At 49.9% G+C, this 21,394-nt stretch overlaps 1 protein-coding gene across 1 annotated transcript in view; it reads left to right on the top strand.

The window, feature by feature from the left end:
• The window catches only part of CDK5RAP2 (CDK5 regulatory subunit associated protein 2), a 207,464-nt gene that overhangs the window by 142,734 nt on the left and 43,336 nt on the right, over positions 1 to 21,394 (top strand). Inside the window, exons 22-25 of the mRNA XM_017350098.3 lie at positions 842 to 1,073; positions 4,521 to 4,646; positions 9,009 to 9,582; positions 12,465 to 12,697. Coding sequence (XP_017205587.3) covers positions 842 to 1,073; positions 4,521 to 4,646; positions 9,009 to 9,582; positions 12,465 to 12,697 — 1,165 coding nt within the window. The remainder of the gene's footprint in view (positions 1 to 841; positions 1,074 to 4,520; positions 4,647 to 9,008; positions 9,583 to 12,464; positions 12,698 to 21,394) is intronic.

Genomic DNA, 21,394 nt, shown 5'->3' with positions numbered 1-21,394 from the left:
AGTTTTAAGCAGAAGAGCAGACTAGGTGGTTGGCCCTTTTATTACTGCATGGAGCATGGGTTGCAGAGGGCAAAGGGAAGATGTTGAGAGCACTCGGAAGGCTGTCCTTGGAGCCCAGGTGAGAGCTGATGTCTTCCTGGAGTTGGGTGGCAGCGGCAATGGAGTGTGAGAAGAAGTGAAAGGATTGAGAGACAACTTGGGCATTGGGATTAATGGAAACTGCTAAGTGACAAAAAGTGAGTGATGAGAATAAAAGGTGGCTTTAAAATGACTCCTGGGTTTCTGGACCGTGCAGTAAGTGTATTGGTGTGATTCACCAAGACAGGACAGTTGAGTGGCATAGATTTGTGGGGGAGACACGGGCCACAGAATTGAAGAGTTGAGCTTTTAATTGACTCTGGAGTGCCTGTGACCATCACTGAAGATGTCTAGGATGGATTGGGAGCTCTGAGCCTGGGAAGTATCAGTATTAGTCTGATGGACCAGAGAAGGTGGGAGGCATTTCGGCTTAGAGTAAGCAATGGGTGGGAAATGAGATAATAGACTAGGAGCAGAAAATGTTTCCCTAGAAGATTGTGGTGGAAAAAAAAACTGTCATGTATGGAGCACTGGGGTTGTCCAAAGAGACAGTGGGCCAGGGCTGACAGTGTGCCTTCGACAGTCAGGAGGGACCTGCCAAGATACAAACTCTCTGACTGGGGGAGGAACGGATCTGACTTCCATTAACAGAGCCAGAAGTCTGGGCAGTCAGTTTGAATCCTGGTGTATGTGTTTTGTGTGAGATTGTTGCCTATGCCACCACAGGAAGAGCGTTCATTGTTGTGTATGTGTGTGTTTTCAGGATGCTAAGAAGTCCCGCTTGCCCATCCTCATAAAACCATGCCAGTCATTAGGAAGTGTTTATCGCCTCCCTGCCGCCCAGGAGATGGTGGCTCAGCTGCAGGACCAGATCCTGCAGCTGCAGGGGGAGCTGAAGGAGCTTCGAACTCACAATATGCAACTGCACCAGCAGTTAATTCTGGCTGAAGCAATGATGGAGGGGAGGCCCACGCCCGACAAAACGCTTCTGAATGGTAAGCGCCAAGAAAAATGTATTCTCTGCAAGTTAGACGAACAACCCAGTAGAAGTGCTTGAAATGTCAACCTTGTTGTTTAGAATTGCGATAAGTTTGAGTATAAATTTCATGAATTGCAGCGATTAATCTCGACTCGTGACAAATGCACAACAGAGGGAACACAATAAGGAAAATACATCTGTTGCTTTTGTTTTATTCTGGAGTCTGGATGAAGTGGACTTGTAGTGCTCCCAGATCTTGCGGGTCACCGCTACAATTGTCTGCAGGTGCCCCAGCTGTGCAATGACTGGAATCTGGGCTGTTTTGCTTGGCGTCATTTCTGGAAGCCTCTGACTGTGGCATCAGGAGTGGGCAGGGGAAAGTCCTCTTTGCAGGGTTCTCTGGTGTGTCTCGGGGCTAGTTCCAAAACCTGCTGACTTTGAATCTTTCTCTAGAAGTAACCCACCTCCCACCCAACTTTTCTAAATGTAACTATTGAAAATGAGCATTATCTTTTAATTCCATTCTTCCACAGACTTTACATTTTTTTTTTTTTAAATTTACTTATAGAGAAGTCAGACAGACAGACAGACAGACACACCCCACACACACCCTACACACACCCCTCCCATCCTTTACATCATTCCTCAAATGGCTGCAGTGGCTTGAGGGGTCAAGCCAGGAGCTAGGAACTCAGGCCAGATGTCCCATGTAGGTGGGCAGAAACACAACTACTTGAGCCATTACTGATGTCTCCCAGGAATGTATTAGTGGTAAGCTGGAATCAGGAACCAAAGCTAGGCACTCAGATGTGATACATGGGCACATAACTAGCAGCTTAACTTCTAGGCCACATTTCTGCCCTGACTCCTGGTGTTGAACTCCTGCTGTAAGGAAGTGGCAGCGATACAATTAAAAGGATATTTATTTATTTATTAAGACATTTTTATTTATTAAGAAATCTTTATTAAATTTGTTTGTTTGCCAAGCACTGTTCTAGGCACTGGAGAAAAGACATCTGTGTTTGTAGCTTAACCTTCTTGCTGGGAGGGGGGAGACACTAGGTGAGAAGACTACACATAACAGGGGAGGAAATCAGTGCCAGGCAGAGGACATGGGGAATGTGGGATGGGTCAGGGCTGGGTGAGGGATGTGAACGTGAGAGAGGTGGCAGAGGAAGTGAGGACCCCATTCACCGTCTTGGGAGGAGGACTGGAAGCTGCTAAGGGTTTTGAGCAGAAGAATGTCATGAACCAACTAAGGCCTAAAAGCAGGAAGTGACAAACTGCAGCCTCTGGGCCAAACCCAGCTTGCTGCTTGCGTTTGTAAATCAGTGGTTCTTTGCATATTCCTGTGGCTGCTGTGTGCTGTAATTCCCTAGCTGAATAGTAGCACTAGAGACTCTGTGACCTGCAAAGCCTGAAATATTTATTATTGGGCTCTTTAAGAAATGTAGGCCGACCTCTGCTTTGAAGGATTGCTTTGGGTGTGAACCACTAGGACAGACCAAGGTGGGAAAGGCCACAGGAGAGGTGGGTGCAGGGGGACGTTAGGGGTCTGGTTTGGAACTCATTCGAGATACCTGTAGGTTAGAGAAGGAGCAGCCAGTGAGGTGGGAGGGGAGCTAAGAGACTTTGGCCTCCCAGAAGCCGTGTCAGATACTGCAGTGAAACAGGAAAGACAAGGATTCAGCAACATGCAAGTCATTGGTGGCCTTTTTTGGCAAGCAGGCAGGGCCTGATGGACCTGCATTCCAGACAGGGAACGGGGGAGAAGATGGAGACAGCAAGAGTGGACAACTGGAGGCATCCCACTGTAAGGAGGGGCCGAGACGCAGGCAGTAAGTGCAGTCGGTGGTGCTGTAGTCTGGCATCATGAGCTGCAAGTAAGAGAGAATGGTCTGAAAGGGCAGTGGGGGGCATGATGCAGGGGTGTGGGAACAAAAGCCCCTTCTGTGAAGGCTGCGGGCGAAACCTGTCCTTGGGGAGAGCCTGGGTTCACGTGGAACGAGGGGTGTGTAGGTGAAGGAGACTGATGTTCTTTGAGATTTGCCAGTGAGGGACATGAGCACCAGGGTGGGAGATTGCATCAGATTAGGGCACTTCCAGAGTTATTTGGAGATGACTCTGGAGACTTGAGCTTCCTGCAGTATTGACAAAACAAGCACCTGTAATTTATTGAACTCTTCACTACTCATTTCAAATATGTGATCTAATTGAATTCTCTCAACAGTCTTTGGGACAGGCATCGTAAGTGAGCCCATTTTACAGCTGAGGCAGCAGTTTTAAAAGTGACTAGGCTGCAGTCACACTCTTCCTAACTTCCTGAACTGTGTGTGAACTAGCCTGCCTGATTTCAAAGTCTGTGTTCTTTACTGTTTCATAAAGCCTCATGTGTAATACTTGTGTGGATTTTACGATAGTCTATAGCCAGAGGTGTCTTCCATTTAACCTTGGGTTCTTTCATCTGTTTCCCATGATAGAGATTTCAGGATAAGTTAGCCTTTGGCAGAATTACTGCTCTGTCTCCCCCCCACCCCCACTTGCCTATCCATCCATCCACCCATCCACCCATGCCTTCAGTGAACGCTTCTTGAGCGCCTGCTCTGTTCCCAGCCTCAGGCACTGGGTGTAGCAGAGAGAGAAGAGATGTGAATCAGATAGTCTCTGCCTTCTACGAACGTCCAGTCTGGGATGGGACTGGGCAGGGGCTTCGTAAGAGGGGAGATTTTATGGCCAAAGAGAGCCCAGCAGAAGCCCTGGCACTCTGTCCAGGATGTGCTGTTTCAGTCCACACTGTTCTTCTTTTCCTTTTTAAAATTTGTTTTTACTTATATAGAAGGCAGAGAGAGGCGGTAGGGCTTCTGTTCATTGGTTCACTCCCTAAATACCCACAAGAGCCAAGACTGGGCCAGGCCAAAGCGAGGAGCCAGGAACTCCATCCAGCTCTCCTACATGGTTGTCAGGGACTCAAGTACTTGAGCCGTCGCCTGCTGCCTCTCAGGGTACACATTACAGGAGACTGGATCCGCCACAGAGGCGGGCTCATTACTTTGATGTGAGATGTGGGCATGCCGAACCGTGGCTCACCCACGGTGTCCCAGCACACTCCCCTGTTTTTACTTCTTGCTGAGATACAACCTCAGCCCAGTTCCATCCCCACAGTCACTGGAAGTCCCTGGAGCATCTCTTCTTGAGCAAAGTGGGCATGAGTTGATGGGATTCATTCTCACTCACAATTTTTTGAGAGACTGGACTTAAACCATTTCAGACAAGCTTCAGTTTATTTATGCTTTTTATGTCCTGTTATGGCAGCTCGATAGATTAATTTTATCTTATAAATTGCATTTTGCCTCCCCAGTGTTTTTATTTTCCCTGTTGTATCTTTGTGTTCTTCGGAGTTGCTTGGCTAAATTTCAAGTCTATAGCTTTATTTATTTTTCTTTGTCTTTGCAAATGCCTCTAGCTCAGCCCTTTGTGGGAGCAGCCTACCGGGACAGCCCAGGAGAGCAAAATGGAGTGAAAGCCACACCTTCTGACCTGGGAGACAAGGATGTGGTGGACACTGATCAGCAGACAAGCTATGGGACCGGTGAGAACTTAACCCCAGTGCGTACTGAGCAGCTCCTGAGTGCCAGGCACCGTCTGGGGTGCTTCTGTAAGAATTACCACTGCGCTGCTAGCAGCCCTCTCGGGCAGCATTCATGTGCCCGGCTACCACGTGGGGAAGCTGGAGTTTTGAACGTAATTGCCCCCGGGTCACCAGCTGGTAAGGAGGTGGAAGGCTCACGGTTTAGGAGGGTGTCGCCGGGCTCACCAGTCCGCCAGTGACACTTTTCTACCTGGCACCGGGCTGGGTTCTGGAGGGTCACCATGGAAAGACACAGTGCTTGCTGTGCGGGGGCCTCAGAGGCCGGGGAGGCAGTCGCCCCAGCACCTGCTACCCTCACCTGAGCTGCTCTTGCTGAGGTGTGCTCACTGCTGGTCTCCGTCGGCTGGGACGGGGAGGAGGGATCAGAGAGGAGCTTGGTGCCAGGCCTGCTGTGTCAGCCTTGCCTGGCCAGGCAGCAGGACAGGTGCAGACATATGAGTGAGGCCATAGGCGAGTTGTATTCTTTTCCCTCGGAAAGTATGGCTTGATAAGCATACAGATAATCACAGGGAATTCTAGGACAATCACCCATGCTCCCATCAACCAGGATGGACAAATGCTTCTATTGCCTTAGATCTTTTTTTCCCTTCATTTTAAAAAAGATCACTTTTATCCCAGATCTGATTCTCTGTGGCAGAAATCCTGGTCGGCAGGAATCCTGAGTTGGCTATGGGCTGGCCCCTGGGACAGCAGCTCTGGAGAGGGTCTGAGCGGTAGGCTGTGTTCCCAGCGGTGTGCACTCTCCGGAGGCCTGACGTCAGAGCAGCAGACACACAAGCTGGACTCGCAGCAGAAGGCCCCTCGCCTGGGCAGTAAGACCCCTTAGCAAATTATGGCAAGGTCTGGGCGGCGAGATTTCTTACAACACAAACGAGTGGTCTGTGGACAGCTTTTTGATTTCTCGCTCAGGGTTGGTGATCAGTCAAGGTCTCTGATGGTTTCCCTTCCCCTCAGTACCCCTTTGTTAAAGGACATCTTTTGTTTCGCGGAGTGTGCTTCTGGAGCTTGGCACATGCGGTTGCCAGTGGGTGCTTCTTCCTTTAGGTCCCTACCTGTGTTCCACTTTGCTCGGCAGTGCTTCCTGAGTTCCCCACGCTTTGGGCACTGCCGTCAGTCCCCACGCTTCCCCTTCCCGGTCTAACTGGAGTTGACATGTCGGTGACTGCCCTCTGACCCGTGCGTGACATCTTTTCCAGTAGTCCCTCGACAGACGCTTGGAAAGTGGGCAAAGGGGATCCTTAAGCATATTGGCCTTCACAGTGTGGGTGAGGACTCCCTGCTGGCCAGGGGTTTTATCAGGAGGCAGCCTCGAGAGTGTAAGGGGCAGGCTGGCAGACTCGGAGGGAGGCCTCCACCCTTACTCACCTCAAACACTACACGGGGAGACTGATGCCTCCCAAGGTTGTTGGAGACAGGTGGGGTAGGTGAGGAGTTGAGTGTGTTAGGCCGGGACCTGGTGCGTAGTTAGCATCCCGAGGCCTTGGTAAACGCGCGCGTGCAGAGGTACACGGTAGCTCATAATCCTCCCTTCCCCACATCCACCGTGCCGTGATACTTAATGTAAGCAGAGGAAGCAGCTCCTGCAGTCCTTGGCTGAGGGCTCCCGACGGGAGACTCTCCCAGCCTCCTCGCCGAGCTGGTGCCGGGCAGTGAGACTCACATATCCTGGCTTTGAGGTCTTGAAAATGAAACCCTTCCCCCTGCTGAAGCACACACTGCTGCCGAAGGGGCGCTGCTGAGGTCAGAACTGTTGAGAGTCCCGTGTCTGAATGTGTGCTGAGTCACTGGGGACAAAGTTTCTAGTGTGTGAGGAGAGAGCGCAGCCCTTCCCGCGTTCTGACTGTGGGAGCCGGCGCCGCCTGTCTCACAGAAGGATTTCTCCGCAGAACTTGCCTTTGTCTCTGCCTCATGGTCACGTGGTGACAACCATCCCGGCTCCTCTCTGTTCTGCTTGCCGTGAACTAGGCCAGGCTGCCTTATCCCGGGGATGTCACAGCAGATGCCTGCTTGCCGGCGAGCGTGGTCCTGGTCCACCTTGCGCTGCCGTGACAGAGTGCCTGAGCCTGGGTGCTTTAGAAACGAGAGGTTCGTGCGGCGCACAGTCCCCGAGTCCGGCAGCCCAAGAGCATGGGGCTGTTTGGGTGACTTCTGCAGAGGGCCTCATGTTGCTTCAGCTCATGGCGGAGACTGGAAGAGCAAGTGGGTGCCAGCAGAAGAGAGAAAACTGGGAGAGAGAAAAGGAGGCTGACTTTCCAAGATAGTTAGCCATTTCCTCAAGCAAAGCATTCATCCATTTGTGAGGGCCCTGCTCCCATGACCTCAGCACCTGCCTCTGGGGTTCCCTCCAGCACCGCCTAGCACAGCTGTGTTAAGGAATTAAGGTTACAACACATGAACTTTGGGGGGACACATCGTCCTAGCAAAGGCGACTAAAGCAAAGCCTGTGAGTGTCTGACTCCCCTTCCTCCTCCCCTTCCTCCCTCTCCTGCTCTCATCCTTCTCAGCCAGAAGTAGTTAGTGAGTACCTCCTCTCTCGCAGGCTCTGTGCCAGACCCGGGAGAAACAGGAGGTGGATGACGTGGTCTCCACCCTCAAGGCCCTCGTAGACTAGAGATCGTAACAAATCGTGTGCGGTGAAAGTGCTGTATTTGGAGTGCCTCCTTTAGGTCGTGGAGCAGCTGCTTTCTAAAATGAACAAGTTTATTTTGTGATATTTGCATCGTGAACAGAGAGAGGAGCGTGCACTTGAAGTTACCAGGAGCAGACTGCAGGACCTGGAGTTGGCAGGTGCAGTCTGACGGGGGTTTTTGTGTGATTTTCTTCTGGAGAGATCTTCCAGGCCGCAGTGTTGCTTTTGGAGGGGCTCCCCAGGCCAGCCTTCACTTGCATGCCTCCCGTGACGGGTGTCTCCTTCCATCTCTGAATGCTTCTGCGAAGCAGCGCACGTTCCCGTTAGCTGGGTTTCGTCACGGCCACGTCCTGGACACTGTGTTACCCTTGTTGCAGGTGTCATTCCATGTAATCCTAAAAACAAAACCAGCAAGCGCAGCTCTTGATAGTGATGGTGTTCTTTCCATTGTATGAATGAAGCCACCGCGGCTCAGAGGGGTTAAGAAGCTCATGCAACTCAGAAGTGGCAGAGCCAGACTTTGAAACCAGGTCCTCCAAACCAGAGCAAAGATGGGGTTTCCTCTCACACGCTGCCGCCTCTTGAGCACTCGAACAGCTCCTTATGCTGAGTTGAGCTTTCCCCTGGATAGTGGCCAGTGTTTTAGAATTGCTAAGGACAGAAGCTGTGGGGTGAGGCCTGCTAAGCATCTCTGCTTGTTTTACATACGGGGAAAATGGAGGTCCTGGGCTAGTAAGTTCCTTGCTTAAGGCTGCGGTAGCCAGCTGGTGGGCCTGCCTCCCCCGGGCTTCAGAGTTGCGTATTCTTCTTTGCCGCAGCACTCCTCTGCACAGTTCGGCTGCGTCGCTGCGCAGTTATGCGAGCTGTAAGGATGTGTTTCCGTTCAGGGTTTCTCGTCAGTGTAGCAGCTCATTCAAGGGGCGTCCAGCACCTGGAGACCGAGAGATGTGGAAATGCCAAGGCCTCTCTCTCCTGCCTGCGTGGGCCCTCCGCAGTTCTCATCCTGTCCCTGCCTCAAGTTCTGGGCTAAGCTCCATACTGGGTACTGAAGCTGTGCAGAGAGAAAGCCACAGCCCTGCTGTGCGGGACCTTGCTGTCCCCTTGTGGGAGAGGCTTCCAGATGACTAAATGCTGTGTAAATAAGTAAAGAGCAGCCGTAATTCCTGCCCGAGCACCCGGGGCAGAGGGTGCTCTTCCGGAGTGCTCCGTGTAAGGTGCTGTGGGAAACACACGAGAGAGTCTTGTGCAGTTTGGAAGCTGGGCCCTCAGAGGAAGGAAAGTGAGCTCCGTTGAAGCCGAGTAGGAGCTCAGTGTGTGGGAGAGCAGAGAGAGGGCCAGGGACATTCCTGACACCCAGCACAGAGCACGTGAAAGCCCCGCGGCATGAAACAGCCTGGGAAACACAGGGAACTTGGGTGAATTCAGCAGGAAGTCTGTGTGGGTGGTTCCAGGGGCTTCTTGGCACCAGACGCTCAGGTGGATGGTGGGGAGATGGGCGAGCTTTAGATGGGGCACTTCTGTTCTTAGGAAGAGGGTGCCTTAAAGGTAAGAGGGAGACCTACAGGGGAAGCTGGTGCAGATGCGGTGGCCTTGGTCTTGGCTTGACTGTGGCTGAGAAGGAGGGGATGGATTTCAGCAAATGAGATGCTGACAGAATTGTATTTGATTTTCAGACTCTGAAATTTGCCCGCCTGATGACCTCGCCATCTTGCCAACATGCAAAGAAAACCCTGAAGATTTCCTGGGCCCTACATCAGTGGCCGCCTACTTGAGTTCCAAGAGTCAGCTTTCTATGAAAGTCAGTAGGATTGGGACTGATCAGTCTGAGAACATCAATGCCTCCAATGACACAGAATACTTAAAACAGAAAATCCGTGACTTGGAAACGGAGCTGGAAGGCTACCGGAACTTCCTGTTTCAGCTCCAGAAGCACTCCCCGTGCAGGGAGGCCACCCTCACCATTTTGTGTGGGACGGAAGGGGCCCAGGACGGCCTGAACAAGCCCAAGGGCAATACTGATGAGGAAGAAATGACCTTTTCAAGTTTGCACCAGGTGCGCTACGTGAAACACATGAAAATCCTCCATCCGCTGGCCCTGGAGATGATTGACGGCAGGAGGCTGGGCAGCCTCAAGCAGCAGCTGGTGGGACAGGAGTATGAACCGCAGAAGGAGCAGAATCTGAACGTGGAACTTTTCAGTGAACTCCGCAATTTGCAGGATAAGTTCAGAGATCTCTCCCCCTCAAGGTACTCCCTGCGTCTGCCTTCCGTCCCGTGTAAGGCTAAGGTTCCCTGGTACTGCCACTAGGCTGGAGCCCAGAGCCAGCGGGGCGCGCTGCTCTGCTTCGGGGTGAAGGCCGGGGAAGGCCCTGTGGTGGGGATCAGGCAGCCAGGCTCTGCGGGGAGGGGAAACGTGAGGCCAGAAAGCGCGGTGCTGGCGCATGCCATGGCAGTTAGGAGTCGCCATGGGTCCTCTGCAGCGGGCAGTGCAGATTTGCCCTGACCAGGTTGGCCGCTCAGGGTAGATGTTTTGTACCTGCGCTTGCTGAGTGACAGTGCTTTTGCCGAACTGCACTATTTATTCCTGGCCTCCATTGCTGGCTTTTGCTGTGCAGTGGAACTAAAACTGATGGCCTTGGCAGGGTGGGAGGAATGTAAATATTTTCCATATCTTTACCCTTTAAGGTCATCTTAGAGAAATAAGCCTGTGTCAAAAGAGAAGAATTCTTAGGTCAAGAAGATAGCACTTTATAGGTATAGACATATACCATTTTTTCTCATAAGATACGGCAAAAATGAGATCATTCGTAAAGTTGACCTTCATCTGTCACTGATTTGAGACAGATACATTGTTCTGAATTGTCAGGAGCCAAACTGAGTTTTTTAAGATTTCCTGAGCAGTGAGATTGAAGGCAGCTTGTGTCAGGCCCCTTGGCAGGCAGTTTTCTTATTCAGGTCTTCGGGTCACCTAAGAGGGAGGTGGTCTTAAACTCATCCTTATGGATAAGGAAACCGAGCCTCAAAGAGATTGTTGGAGCTTGTCTGGGAATGTGAAGGTAATTTAAAAAGTTTGTGCCAAGATAGAATTAAAAGATAAGTTTATTGGTACAAAAAATGTTTGAAATCCATGCATAGTTTTTTCATAATATGCATCTTTCTTGAACTTTTAAAAATATTTTTTATTGTATTTGAAAGGTGGAGAGAGAGAGAGAGAGAATCTTTCATCTGCTGGCTCGTTCCCCAAATGCCTGCAACAGTTGGTGCTAGGCAAGACCCAAGCCAGGAGCATAAAATTCAACCCCCCTCTCTCACACGGGTGGCAGAGACCCAAGTACTTGGCCATCACCTGCTGCCCCCAGGGTGCACATAAGCAGGAAGCCAGAATTGGAAGTAGAGCTGGAACTTAAATCAGGTACTCTGATATTGAAGGCAGGCTTCCCAAGTGGTGTCTTAACCACTGTGCCAAACTTTCCTGCCCCTCTCCTCCACCCATGAACTTTTCAAAGAACCCTCATATGTATGGGTTTCAAATTTTTTTGCACTAAAATAAACATTTTTAATCCCACTTGTCTGTGAACTTTTGTCATAGAGCCATGGCCAAGGTTCATGCCCACATTATACTGCTCCAATAGCCATGTTCTTTCTCTTCCATTAAATTGGCTCCGCCCATAATATGATCTGTGTGAACATAGTTAGCATCACAAGTGGTTGCCAGGTCCATGTATTGTTATTAAATAGATTTATTTATTTGTAAGTCAGAGGAAGGGGTGGGGAGGGAGATAGAGGAAAGAAGATACACACACACACACACACACACACACATAGAGAGAGAGAGAGAGAGAGAGAGAATCTTCCATCCTCTGGTTCACTCTCCAAATGGCCATTAACAGCTGGGGCTGGGCCAGAGTGAAGCCAGGAGCCAGGAACTCCATTGGGGTCTCACCTGTGGTGGCTGGTACTCAAGTACCTAACCCTAGGCACATTAGTGGGGAACTGGATTGGAAGTAGAGAAGTTGGGACTCAAACCAGCACTCCCATATGGGATGTGGGCATTGCAAGCAGCAGCTTAACACCTGCCCCATGTTGACATTTCAGGAGAGGAGTAACATGATGAAATGAACCATCGCCCACGCCACTCTCTGGAGCCAGGTTCTGTGGCCACAGCTTGTATGAGCCATGTTTCCTGTAACCTGTGTTTTTCTCAGTGCATGCTTGTGGCCCCGCATAGGGAAAGATGGCAAAAATGATGGTGGTGGTAAGGAGGTGGCATTGCAGAGCAGAGCTTTGAAGGCAGAGTTGCTTTTGAATCCTCATCTTCACCCCTTACCTCCTTTTGCAGTCAGTTTCCTCTTTTGTAAGAGAGGACACTGGGGTGCCCATATCCCATGTCAGGGTGAGTGGGAAGGAGTCCTGTCTCTGCTTCCAATCCAGATCCCTGTTAATATACCTGGGAGGCAGCAGGTGATGGCCCAAGTACATGTGCCCCTGCCACCCATGTGGGAGACCTGGATGGAATTCCTGGCTCCTGATTATGGCCTGGCCAAGTCCCAGCTGTTGTGGACATTTAGGAGAGTGAACCAGTGGATGGAAGATCTCTCTCTCTTTGAAACAAGAAAATAAATACAATTAAAGGAGGGGGGCATTGACCATGTGCCGAGGGACTTGTGAAATCACTGCATTCAGTGACTGACAGATCCTTGCCATTCAGTGGATGGTGGTTCGGAACATGTTGTTCTTTGACCTTTCACTTGGGACAAGAGCGTGCTGTCTTTTTCTCTGCCTTATACTTTCTTGGTGGGTCCCTTGAACCTTGTTTCCACAATTCAGAATACTGTTTTTGAAGAGTATGTGGAAACTAATTGTTCTTCTGAGTCCTCGCCAATCTGTACCTTAATTGGGGGCTTTATGAGGTTAAAAATATTGTGGGAGAATCTTTGTTCCAACGTTTGTTGGCTCTTTGAAATCGAAGAGGGAGTGACCTTGTACAGTTCAATTTTTCTAGAACTATATATACTTGTACAGCTGCAGGCTTTTAAAAATTGTGCTCTGTCATTTTTCCAATTAGTGTTAAGGTCACAAAACTTCAATTCCAAAATGGCACAAACATTTTCTTTCCCCTCTTTTATCAGCTACGATTCATTAGTTCAGTCCCAAGCCAGGGAGCTGTCCCTTCAGCGGCAGCAGATTAAGGATAGCCATGGCATCTGTGTCATTTACCGTCAACACATGAACACCATGATTAAGGCGTTTGAGGAGTTGCTGCAGGCCAGCGATGTGGATTGCTGCGTGGCCGAGGGCTTCCAAGAGCAGCTGAATCAGTGTGCTGAGCTGCTGGAGGAATTGGAAAAGCTCCTTCTCAGCGGTAAGTGGGGCGAGGCCCTTGAGCTCTGCGATGCGTCAGTACTGATCTGGGGCTTCCCGGAGGGGCACAGGGCTGGGGTGGGGGACCGGCAGCTTGGCCTTGCTTTCCTCTCATCCCTCTGCTGTGTTGAGGCCGCAGCAGAACCACATTGGCTGCTGCTGCTTTCCAGTGACTGCTTCTATGTGGCTGGTGGTCTGTACTGTTCCAACTAGGGGTCCAGTTTTGGTGCTTCACTTGCTGGACTGGTAAGGTTCAGTAGTGAAGCCGGCCAGAAGGCACGGCCCCTCAGCACTGGCTGCCAGCTGCCTGTTTTTCTGAATTGTCCGTGGAGGATGGAAATCTGGGTTTCTGCATTGATAACTCATAAGTTTTAAATGTTGGTAAAACAAAACAGAACAAAAACCGACCACACCAGAATATATCCACAGGTCAGGGGTGGCCAGAGGAAGGCTGAAAGGAAACCTTTGCTGTATGCTAGGGGCTTCAATAAGTGTGACTACATTGAAATTGTTCAACCAATAACTGTCCTATCTGCCCCTTACCCAGCTCCATCAGTCTTCAGCAGTTGCTCTGTCACTCTCTTTCTTTCCCTCTACACACACACACACACAATCTTTCTGAATGCTCTTGAGAATGGATTGACAGCATCATGTTTCTTCTAGATACTTCAGTCTCTGACACAAGCACAGTAGAATTGTCAATACTACAAGCAGTATCAGCTTCTTTGCTACTATCTGGTATACGGACCATTATATCGATTAGTAATGTCTCTTATGACAGTTTTATCCCTGATCCTGTCAAGGACCCAGTTCCTATGTTAATTTTAGTGGTCATGTCTCTGTGGTGTCCTTTAATCTGCAGCAGCCAGTTCTCACCCTGTCTTTATGGTTCATGACGTTAACCTACCTAAAGAGTTCTGGCTTGTCCCTCACTTTGGACTGTCCATTGTTTCCTCATAGGCTTTGGCAGGAATGTCACTTAAGTGTTGGTTGGTTCTCATGGTATTGTTGTGGGATGATGGGGGTGATCTTGGTTCTTGTCTCACATTAAAGAAGAATTTCTTTGTGGATAGAACAGTGAGCAGAATGAGATATATTGAAAGTGGGACACCTCCTGCCACCGCAGTCAGGAGGAGGACTCCAAGGGAGGACTTGCCAAAGAAGTTTGCCAGTGCTGGCTCTTTTATACACAGCTTGGTGCTCTCTGGTTGGTCCCTTTCTGAAAAGTGCGTGCATTTTTAACCAATGAGAGGAAGGACAGAGGAACCAATCAGAAGACAGAGTTAACAGCCAATCAGGAGACCAGAATAACAACCAACCAGGAGACTGAAGGTATATATTAATAAAGCGTGCTCACAAAAGAATCAGGGAATCGAAGCTGTCTGCCAGTGAGGCATGCTACAAGAACCAGTCAGGGAACTGACGTTAGAGTAGCCTGCTTTGCAAAGAAGTGCAGAGTGCTCAGTCAGGTGGGTTTGGCAAACTCTTCAACATTTGAAGATTGCATTGTCTGTGTTTCCTCTGTCTCTGGTTTCCCCCTCCGTCGGGGCTCCTGAAGAGTTACATCATATATTTTTTCTTTCTTATGTTTTTCTTTCCTTTCCTGGATCCCTGGAGTCCCTGTTAGAATTATATGGAGGCGGCACATGAGACCAGTTTGTCCCATTTTTGGATATACTAACTTTGATCACTTGGTTAAGATTGTCTGACAGGCTTCTTGGTTGTAAATTACAGTATTTTCCGGTGTAAGGGATGAACAATTAATGAGGATACTTTCGTTTTTTTTTCCTTGTTATTTTTACATCTTTAGTATCAAGTTAGAAAGAAATAAAGCTTTTTTTGAAAAAAAATTTTTTTTTATTTGAAAGTCAGAGTTAGAGAGAGAGAGGGCTCTTCCATCCACTGGTTCACTCCCTAGATGGCCGCAACAGCTAGGGCTGGGCCAGGCCAAAGCTAGGAGCCAGGAGCTTCTTTCAGATCTCACTTGTGGGTGGCAGGGACCCAAGCACTTGGACCATGTTCTGCTGCTTTTCACAGGCCATTGGCAGGGAGCTGGATTGGAAGTGGAGCAGCTGGGACGGGAGCCAGTGCCCATTTCAGATGCTGGCATTGCAGGGGTGGCTTTACCTGTCATGCCACAATGCTGGCCCCAGGAAATGGAATTTAACAGCAGAGACTTGGTGCTGGCCACGTGTACTGCTAATTGGGGTTGTTTTTTCCTAGGCTCCTTAAGCAAGATGTGTGTGTGTGTGTGTGAGTGTATATGTGTGTGCATAATTTATTTTAAAAATCATTACTTCACAGCAATACCCAATTTCAATCCAAACCCGCTGAGTTATTTCTTGTCTTTTTCACTTACGCATTTGTATTTCCTTTCTCTAACAATATCACTATACCTGCAGATTTGCTAATTCTGTAAGATTTGCAGAGTTCCAGAATTGCTCCACTCATACATACCACTGTGAGAAACAAACCTGCTCCAACAAGAGTTCAGGATTTGTTTATAGCTCAGTCTTCAGGCTGAGGGTGTATAGTTGGGTATTGAATTGAAAAGTTACTTGGTTTCTTCTTTCTACACTGTTGTTATGGTATTCATTTGAAATAAATTAGATTCATTTGTTTCTATTTGCATTCAATTTTAGGATTTTTTTTCACTCTGTTTTAATTTAATTTCAGTTTTTGAATAGGAAAACACTAATGTGGTTGCGAAGTCAAAACTTTTATCTTGTAAAATTGCCTCTGTACTCACTGTTTTCACGCCTCTCCTTCACAGCCATTAGTATTTCTTTCTAGTCCCCTTTCTCTTTGAAATGCCTTCGGCTTGGGTTTGCTTCTCTGCCCCAGCAGTTTTCCTGAGTCACTAACGCCTTCTGCTTCGCCGCATCCAGTGTGGATGTCAGTCTTCATCTCCCTCAGACCTCGGCAGCGCTTGACAAGGTCGTGCCCCCTCTCCTTGGGGAGATCTTTGGCTCACGTGGCTTCTAAGTGGGCCCCGCTAGTTCCGTTCTCCTTCCTCACTGACTGCCCCCTTGAAGCTCCGTCTTGCGCGTGAGTTCCCAGTCCAAGCAGGCTTTGCTGCTGCCCCGCCCCGCCCGCCCCTGTGCAGTTCCCACACTGTAGTCAGGGTGACCTTTCAAAACTAAAAGTCAGATCCTGCCCCTTCTCTGCTCAGAAATCAGAGCCTCTCCTCTTTCCTCAGTGTGAAAGTGCAGGTAAAGGCTGACAAAGCCCCTGCCACAGCCCTGGCTGCGGCTCTCGCCTCATCTTCTCCCCAGTCTCCCTCACATCCCTTCCCCAGCCACACTGACCTTGCAGTTTGCCCTTGGGCCCCAGCAGGCTCTGTGCGCCCTCAGCCCCTGGGCCTCTCTCTCTGCCTTGTCCCCTAGGCCCTCTTTGACAGACAACTCTGTAAAATAGCCAGGCGCTCTCTGCCCCACACCAGCATTCCCTTTCCCTCACCCTGCTCCGTTCCCCTTGTTCTGTTCATCACTGCCTGGCCTGTTGAATATGCACTGATGTGTTAGTCCTCCTGCCCCAAGGGATTGCTGGACACACAAGGGATTGCTGGACACACATCTGGCATGCAGGGGACTGTCAGTGTGTATTTTCTGGGATAAGAATAAATGAATGAGTGAATGATTGAATTCCAGTTTGTGGAGAGTGTGGCCCGGTGAGAAGCTGCCACTCATCTGTGATCATGTATGGAGTGAATTGCAGAGCTGGGACCCCACATCCAGTGTCTGCACAAAACCTCTTTCCACAAGACCTGCTTGTATTTCATGGCGTCATGTGTGTTGATGTAAACTGTAACCTTGGAAACGTGAGGTTTGAACCCAGCCCTGCCTACAGATGGCAGCCCTGAGGCACAGGAATATTGCCTTCCATGTCCAGCAAGGACGAACGGAGTCACCACTTATACACTGTGCACCTTGGGAACCTTAATTGTTTGCCTCAGTTTCTTCACCTGTAAACACAGCGTTCTAATAACTAATTCATGGACTCTTCAGAAGGGCTAAATTAAACCATGGGTCTGAAGCCTTGGCTCAGTGGGTGAGCATGGGTCTGCATACTGAGTGAGCACCTGCTGGCGTTTTTGATTGCTGTGGTTGGGCTTAAGCCTCAGAACCACCAGGTTAGCAGGTGAGTAATGCGGCCTCACTGGGGCAAGTTTATCAAAGTCACCACTGACTTGGTGGGCCAGGATCTGACTGTTCTTCAGTCTTCGAAGGTACAAAGCAGATGGCTCTCGGGGGTCCACCTGTGTTCAGACCCAGGGTAGAAGGGGAATGTTTTTTCCTGGTTCTAATGGGGCGCCCACAGCGTTGGCCCATTGTAGGTGGACTTTTCCTAATACCAGTTTCCCAGGAACCTGGAGGACCTTTGACTTTTCCCAGCTTTATAAAGTGCATTCTTTTTTTTTTTTTTTTTTTATTTATTTATTATTTTTTTGACAGGCAGAGTGGACAGTGAGAGAGAGAGACAGGTCTTCCTTTTGCCGTTGGTTCACCCTCCAATGGCCGCCGCGGCCGGCGCGCTGCGGCCAGCACACCGTGCTGATCCGATGGCAGGAGCCAGGAGCCAGGTGCTTTTCCTGGTCTCCCATGGGGTGCAGGGCCCAAGCACCTGGGCCATCCTCCACTGCACTCCCGGGCCACAGCAGAGGGCTGGCCTGGAAGAGGGGCAACCGGGACAGAATCCGGCGCCCCGACCGGGACTAGAACCCGGTGTGCCGGCGCCGCAAGGCGGAGGATTAGCCTAGTGAGCCGCGGCGCCGGCCCTATAAAGTGCATTCTTCTTGGCTGATGTTTTGCAAGTCAGCTAGTTTTCATCTTCGTGGTGGAAAAATACCTGAGTCCCATGATATAGCTGAATCTGCCAGGCCTGAGGCGTTTCCGTGGATTCTCTTCTCTTTTCCTACAAAGCCTCACCCTGGGCACTCACAAGTGGGAGGCTGAGAGACAGCGAGGAGCCCCTGGCACCAGCTCCCTTCCTGCACTTGCTGGCCACCCTGGTTTATGGTGTGCTTGTGGACCTTGACACACCCAGGGCAAACCCACTTCCTTCCTGTGGGGTCTGGAAGCAGAAACAGCGGGGGTTTGGCAGACAACACAACGTGGAACTTTATTTTCTTCTACAAGAGATGTGGAAGTGCTCAGGAGCTCACTACAGCTCCTGCCTTAGAGGATGGGTCTTTCGGATGCTGTGTAAGGGGCCTGGCTCCGGAATTACCAGAGGAGCTTATCATAAAGCGGTTTGATTTTTGAGGCAGTTGCATGGCATGAGTTCTTACAGATTTAAATAAGAATCTTTTTAATACAAAGCAGTACATGTTTACTGTGGAGTAACTGATAAGCAAATACTCCTATAATTGCATCATTTACACAACAAAGCACAAACACCCCAGAGTTTAAACGCCTGGACCTTTTTTGTACATATATGTATTTTTATGGAAATGGGACTGTTTGCAATTTCTCCCTTTGTTCAGTTATAGATAATAAATATTAATATACATTGTAAGTTTTTGTGGCTGCAGAGCAGTCTTTGCTATAAATTTACTGTAATTTATTAAATCATTCCCCATTAGATGGGCATAGAGGTTGTTTCCAGTTTGGGGCTATTATAAAGAACACTCTTGGGATCTCTGTGCATATCCTTCCTGTTTCTTTACTGTCCTGTAATTAGTAGAACCCAAGAAGTAGGATAATAGTGTGGTTTCTTAATGCTTAAGAGTAGGGCTGGGGGACCAGCGCTGTGGCATAGTGGGTAAAGCCACTGCCTGCAGTACCAGCATCCTGTATGGGCTCCTGTTCAGGTCCCAGCTGCTCTACTTTGAATCCAGCTCTCTGCTATGGCCTGGGAAAACAGTAGAAGATGGCCCAAGTCCTTGAGCCCCTGCACCCGCGTGGGAGACCTGGAAGAAGCTCCTGGCTCCTGGCTCCTGGCTTCAGGCTTCAGATCGGCCCAGATCCAGCCAGTGTGGCCCTTTGGGAAGTGAACCAGTGGGTGGAAGTCCTCTCTCTCTGCCTCTGTGTCTCTGTGACTCTGCCTTTCAAATAAATAAATCTTTCAAAAAAAGTACAGCTGGGATTCTTCCTCAGCTCTGTTAAACTAGGGGTTCTACTAGGGGATCAGGGACCCTGCACAATTCTGTGGGTAGCTGTGGTTTTGGGGGATGAGGGTCACTTTCATATTGCTGAAGAGGATGAGCACCAAAGTAGATCAGGAACTGGTGTTGCAACCAGGTTTTTCAGCTTATGCTTGTTTGGGGTGGCTCCCAAGGCGAGTTGCACAAATCACGAAGGTGGTATTTTTGTCTCCTTGCGTGTCTGAGTCAGCTGCACTAGGCACTGGGAAAGCAGAGATGGCAAGATAGCTCCTTTGTTCATGAGCCCACCTTGTGTGCCAGGGCTCAGCTGCGTGCACGGAGGCTGACACAGCCGCTGGGACCTCTTGCCTTGGTGCTCCTTAGTGATGGGGAGGAGATGAAATCACTTCTCAGGACCATCTGCAGTCTCTCTTTTCCCACCCATTACCCTCGACCTGATGATGGTGATAATGAAATGCAGAAACAGTGAAGAAGTGAGGAAGCGTTGGGTCTGTCGAGTGCTTTCGATATGCTGGGCATTGCTTTCAGCCTAGGAGGAGGTATGTTTTACCCTCATTAAAGAAGTGAGGAGCAGAGAGGTTAATTCATTTGTTCAGGGTCACACAGGCTGTTTGCTTCCACAGGCTACTGTCCTAACCATCGTGGCACTCTGCTTCTCACACTCCTATCACACTATGTGCACTGGCCCCATTGTTCCTGTAAGCCAGACCTTGCATCTCCCTCATCTGCACCTCCATTCAAGCCAGTCCCGTTCCTGTAAAGTTTTCACTCCCTCTCCACTTAGAGAAATTCTGGTTTTCCAAGAATCTAGCTTTGCCCTCCCAAGAAGCAGCAAAATCTGTTTCTCCTCTTTACCTCCAGGTTGTTTGGAGCTCATTTATGACATTCTTGTCTGACTTTGTGATAGATGGCGGCCTCGGGGTGTTGGGGTGGAAGAAACAGGCCCTTTGGAGCTTGAGTTTGTATCCCAGCTTTATGGGTCAGATTTCCTTATGGAGACAGCGCGCCTGTCTCACAGGGTTGTTGGTAAGGATACAGAGAGATTATTTAAAGTGTCTGGTGTCTGGCTTGGGAGAATGTGGGAGCTCAGAGGGTGACAGCAATGATGAGGGGCCCTGCACAGCCGCCTAGCTGCCGGATCACATGGAGGGCCTTGTCCTAAGGAGCCCTGGGGTCGGTCCTCTCCAGGAACCTTGGTGCTGCGTGCAGTTGTTTGCTTCTGTTGCCACCTCCTGGAAATTTTCCTTGATGACTCAGCCTGGGTTATGCGTGTCTAGCACGTGCCCTCCCGCAGGACCTGTGCTGCCCCTGTGTAATTGTCTTGGGGCCCATTGTCCCCACTCAGATGTGAAGTCGTTGGGGGCACGATGGCTGCTCATCCATCTCGGGATGTTGAGTGCTGGCGCAGGCACCTGGAGACGCACTGTAGGTATTTGCTGCCCATTACCACCGAGACTAAAAGGGAGCAATGTTTGGGTCATGTGAGAGACACCAGGCTGAAGTATTTGAACTTAGTGTGATTGCTGCGCTGTGAGCTGGGGAATACTGTTGCAAAAGAGGCTTCTTAAATGGTGACCGTGAACAGGACGAGCGAGGGTAGAGCGGAAACTGAAGGTGGTTCAGCACTTACAAGTCCACCCTGTGTCAGAGTCCTCCCTGGCCTATTCAGGTATGATGGGATAACTGATGGTTTTTCTTTGAAAAGGTGCAGTCCCCATGCTGCCACACACTACGTGGCTTTTAGGTGTTGCAGCTGGCTTTGCCTGAGAGACAGCAGCAGCATTTTCATGACATGCATCTGGAGCTGTGGCCCACCAGGTGGTAGCTGCCACCTGTGTGAAGGCCATTCCCACCAAGAAATTCACTCTTGGTTGTTAGGATCTCCCTGTGAATCTCAAAATAGCCATTTGTCGGTAGGTTTTGAAGAATCCTGTTGGGATAGGGGCATGGGTGGAATGCACTTGTTGCTGAGTTATTGCAGTCTCCCCAAAGGGTCTCTGGAAGAAGGAGAAACCCATGCTGCTGGTAGCATTGGGGCACTTCCTTCTGTGGTCCTGGGTTTTGTTGGGAATGGAGGGAGGGCTTCGATGGCTTTAAGATGGGTTTGTGGTGAGGAAAACGGAATGCGTAAAACCTGCCCCGCTCCAAAGGTGCCCGGTGTGTGCAGTTCCCGAGGGAGATGAACCTGGGGAGAACAGTGGTTAGTGTGAAGCAGGGTGTCAGTCTGCCCTGGGCCTGGCCAGTCCACGCAGAACTCCCAAGCTCTTTGGAAAGTTGAGCTGGGGTAGGTGGCCCATCCTCCACATAGGGGCTCAGAGTCTCAGCATCAGCTGAACCTTGGTTAAGCAGCTCCAGTGCAGGCACGAGAGGAAAAATGCCGACCGAGCTGTTGCGGCTTCTCAAGGATGGTCTAGAAATCTCACTTCTCTGTGAAGTGCAGCCCGTAAGTGAGAGTGCGAGTTAGACAAAGCCAGAAACAAGACGGAATGTGGACCTTCTTGGGTTTCTGCTGCCTTGTGGCAAAACGGAGCCCCTGACCCTGTGTTGGAGGTTGTCGTGGGGCCCAAAGGAGAGAGCGGGTATTGAAGAGCC

The sequence above is a fragment of the Oryctolagus cuniculus genome, chromosome 1 (genome assembly GCF_964237555.1).
Source record: "Oryctolagus cuniculus chromosome 1, mOryCun1.1, whole genome shotgun sequence".
NCBI classification, from domain to species: Eukaryota; Metazoa; Chordata; class Mammalia; order Lagomorpha; family Leporidae; genus Oryctolagus; species Oryctolagus cuniculus.
Note: the sequence above shows the minus strand (reverse complement) of the source record. Positions and strands in the feature narration are given on the sequence as shown.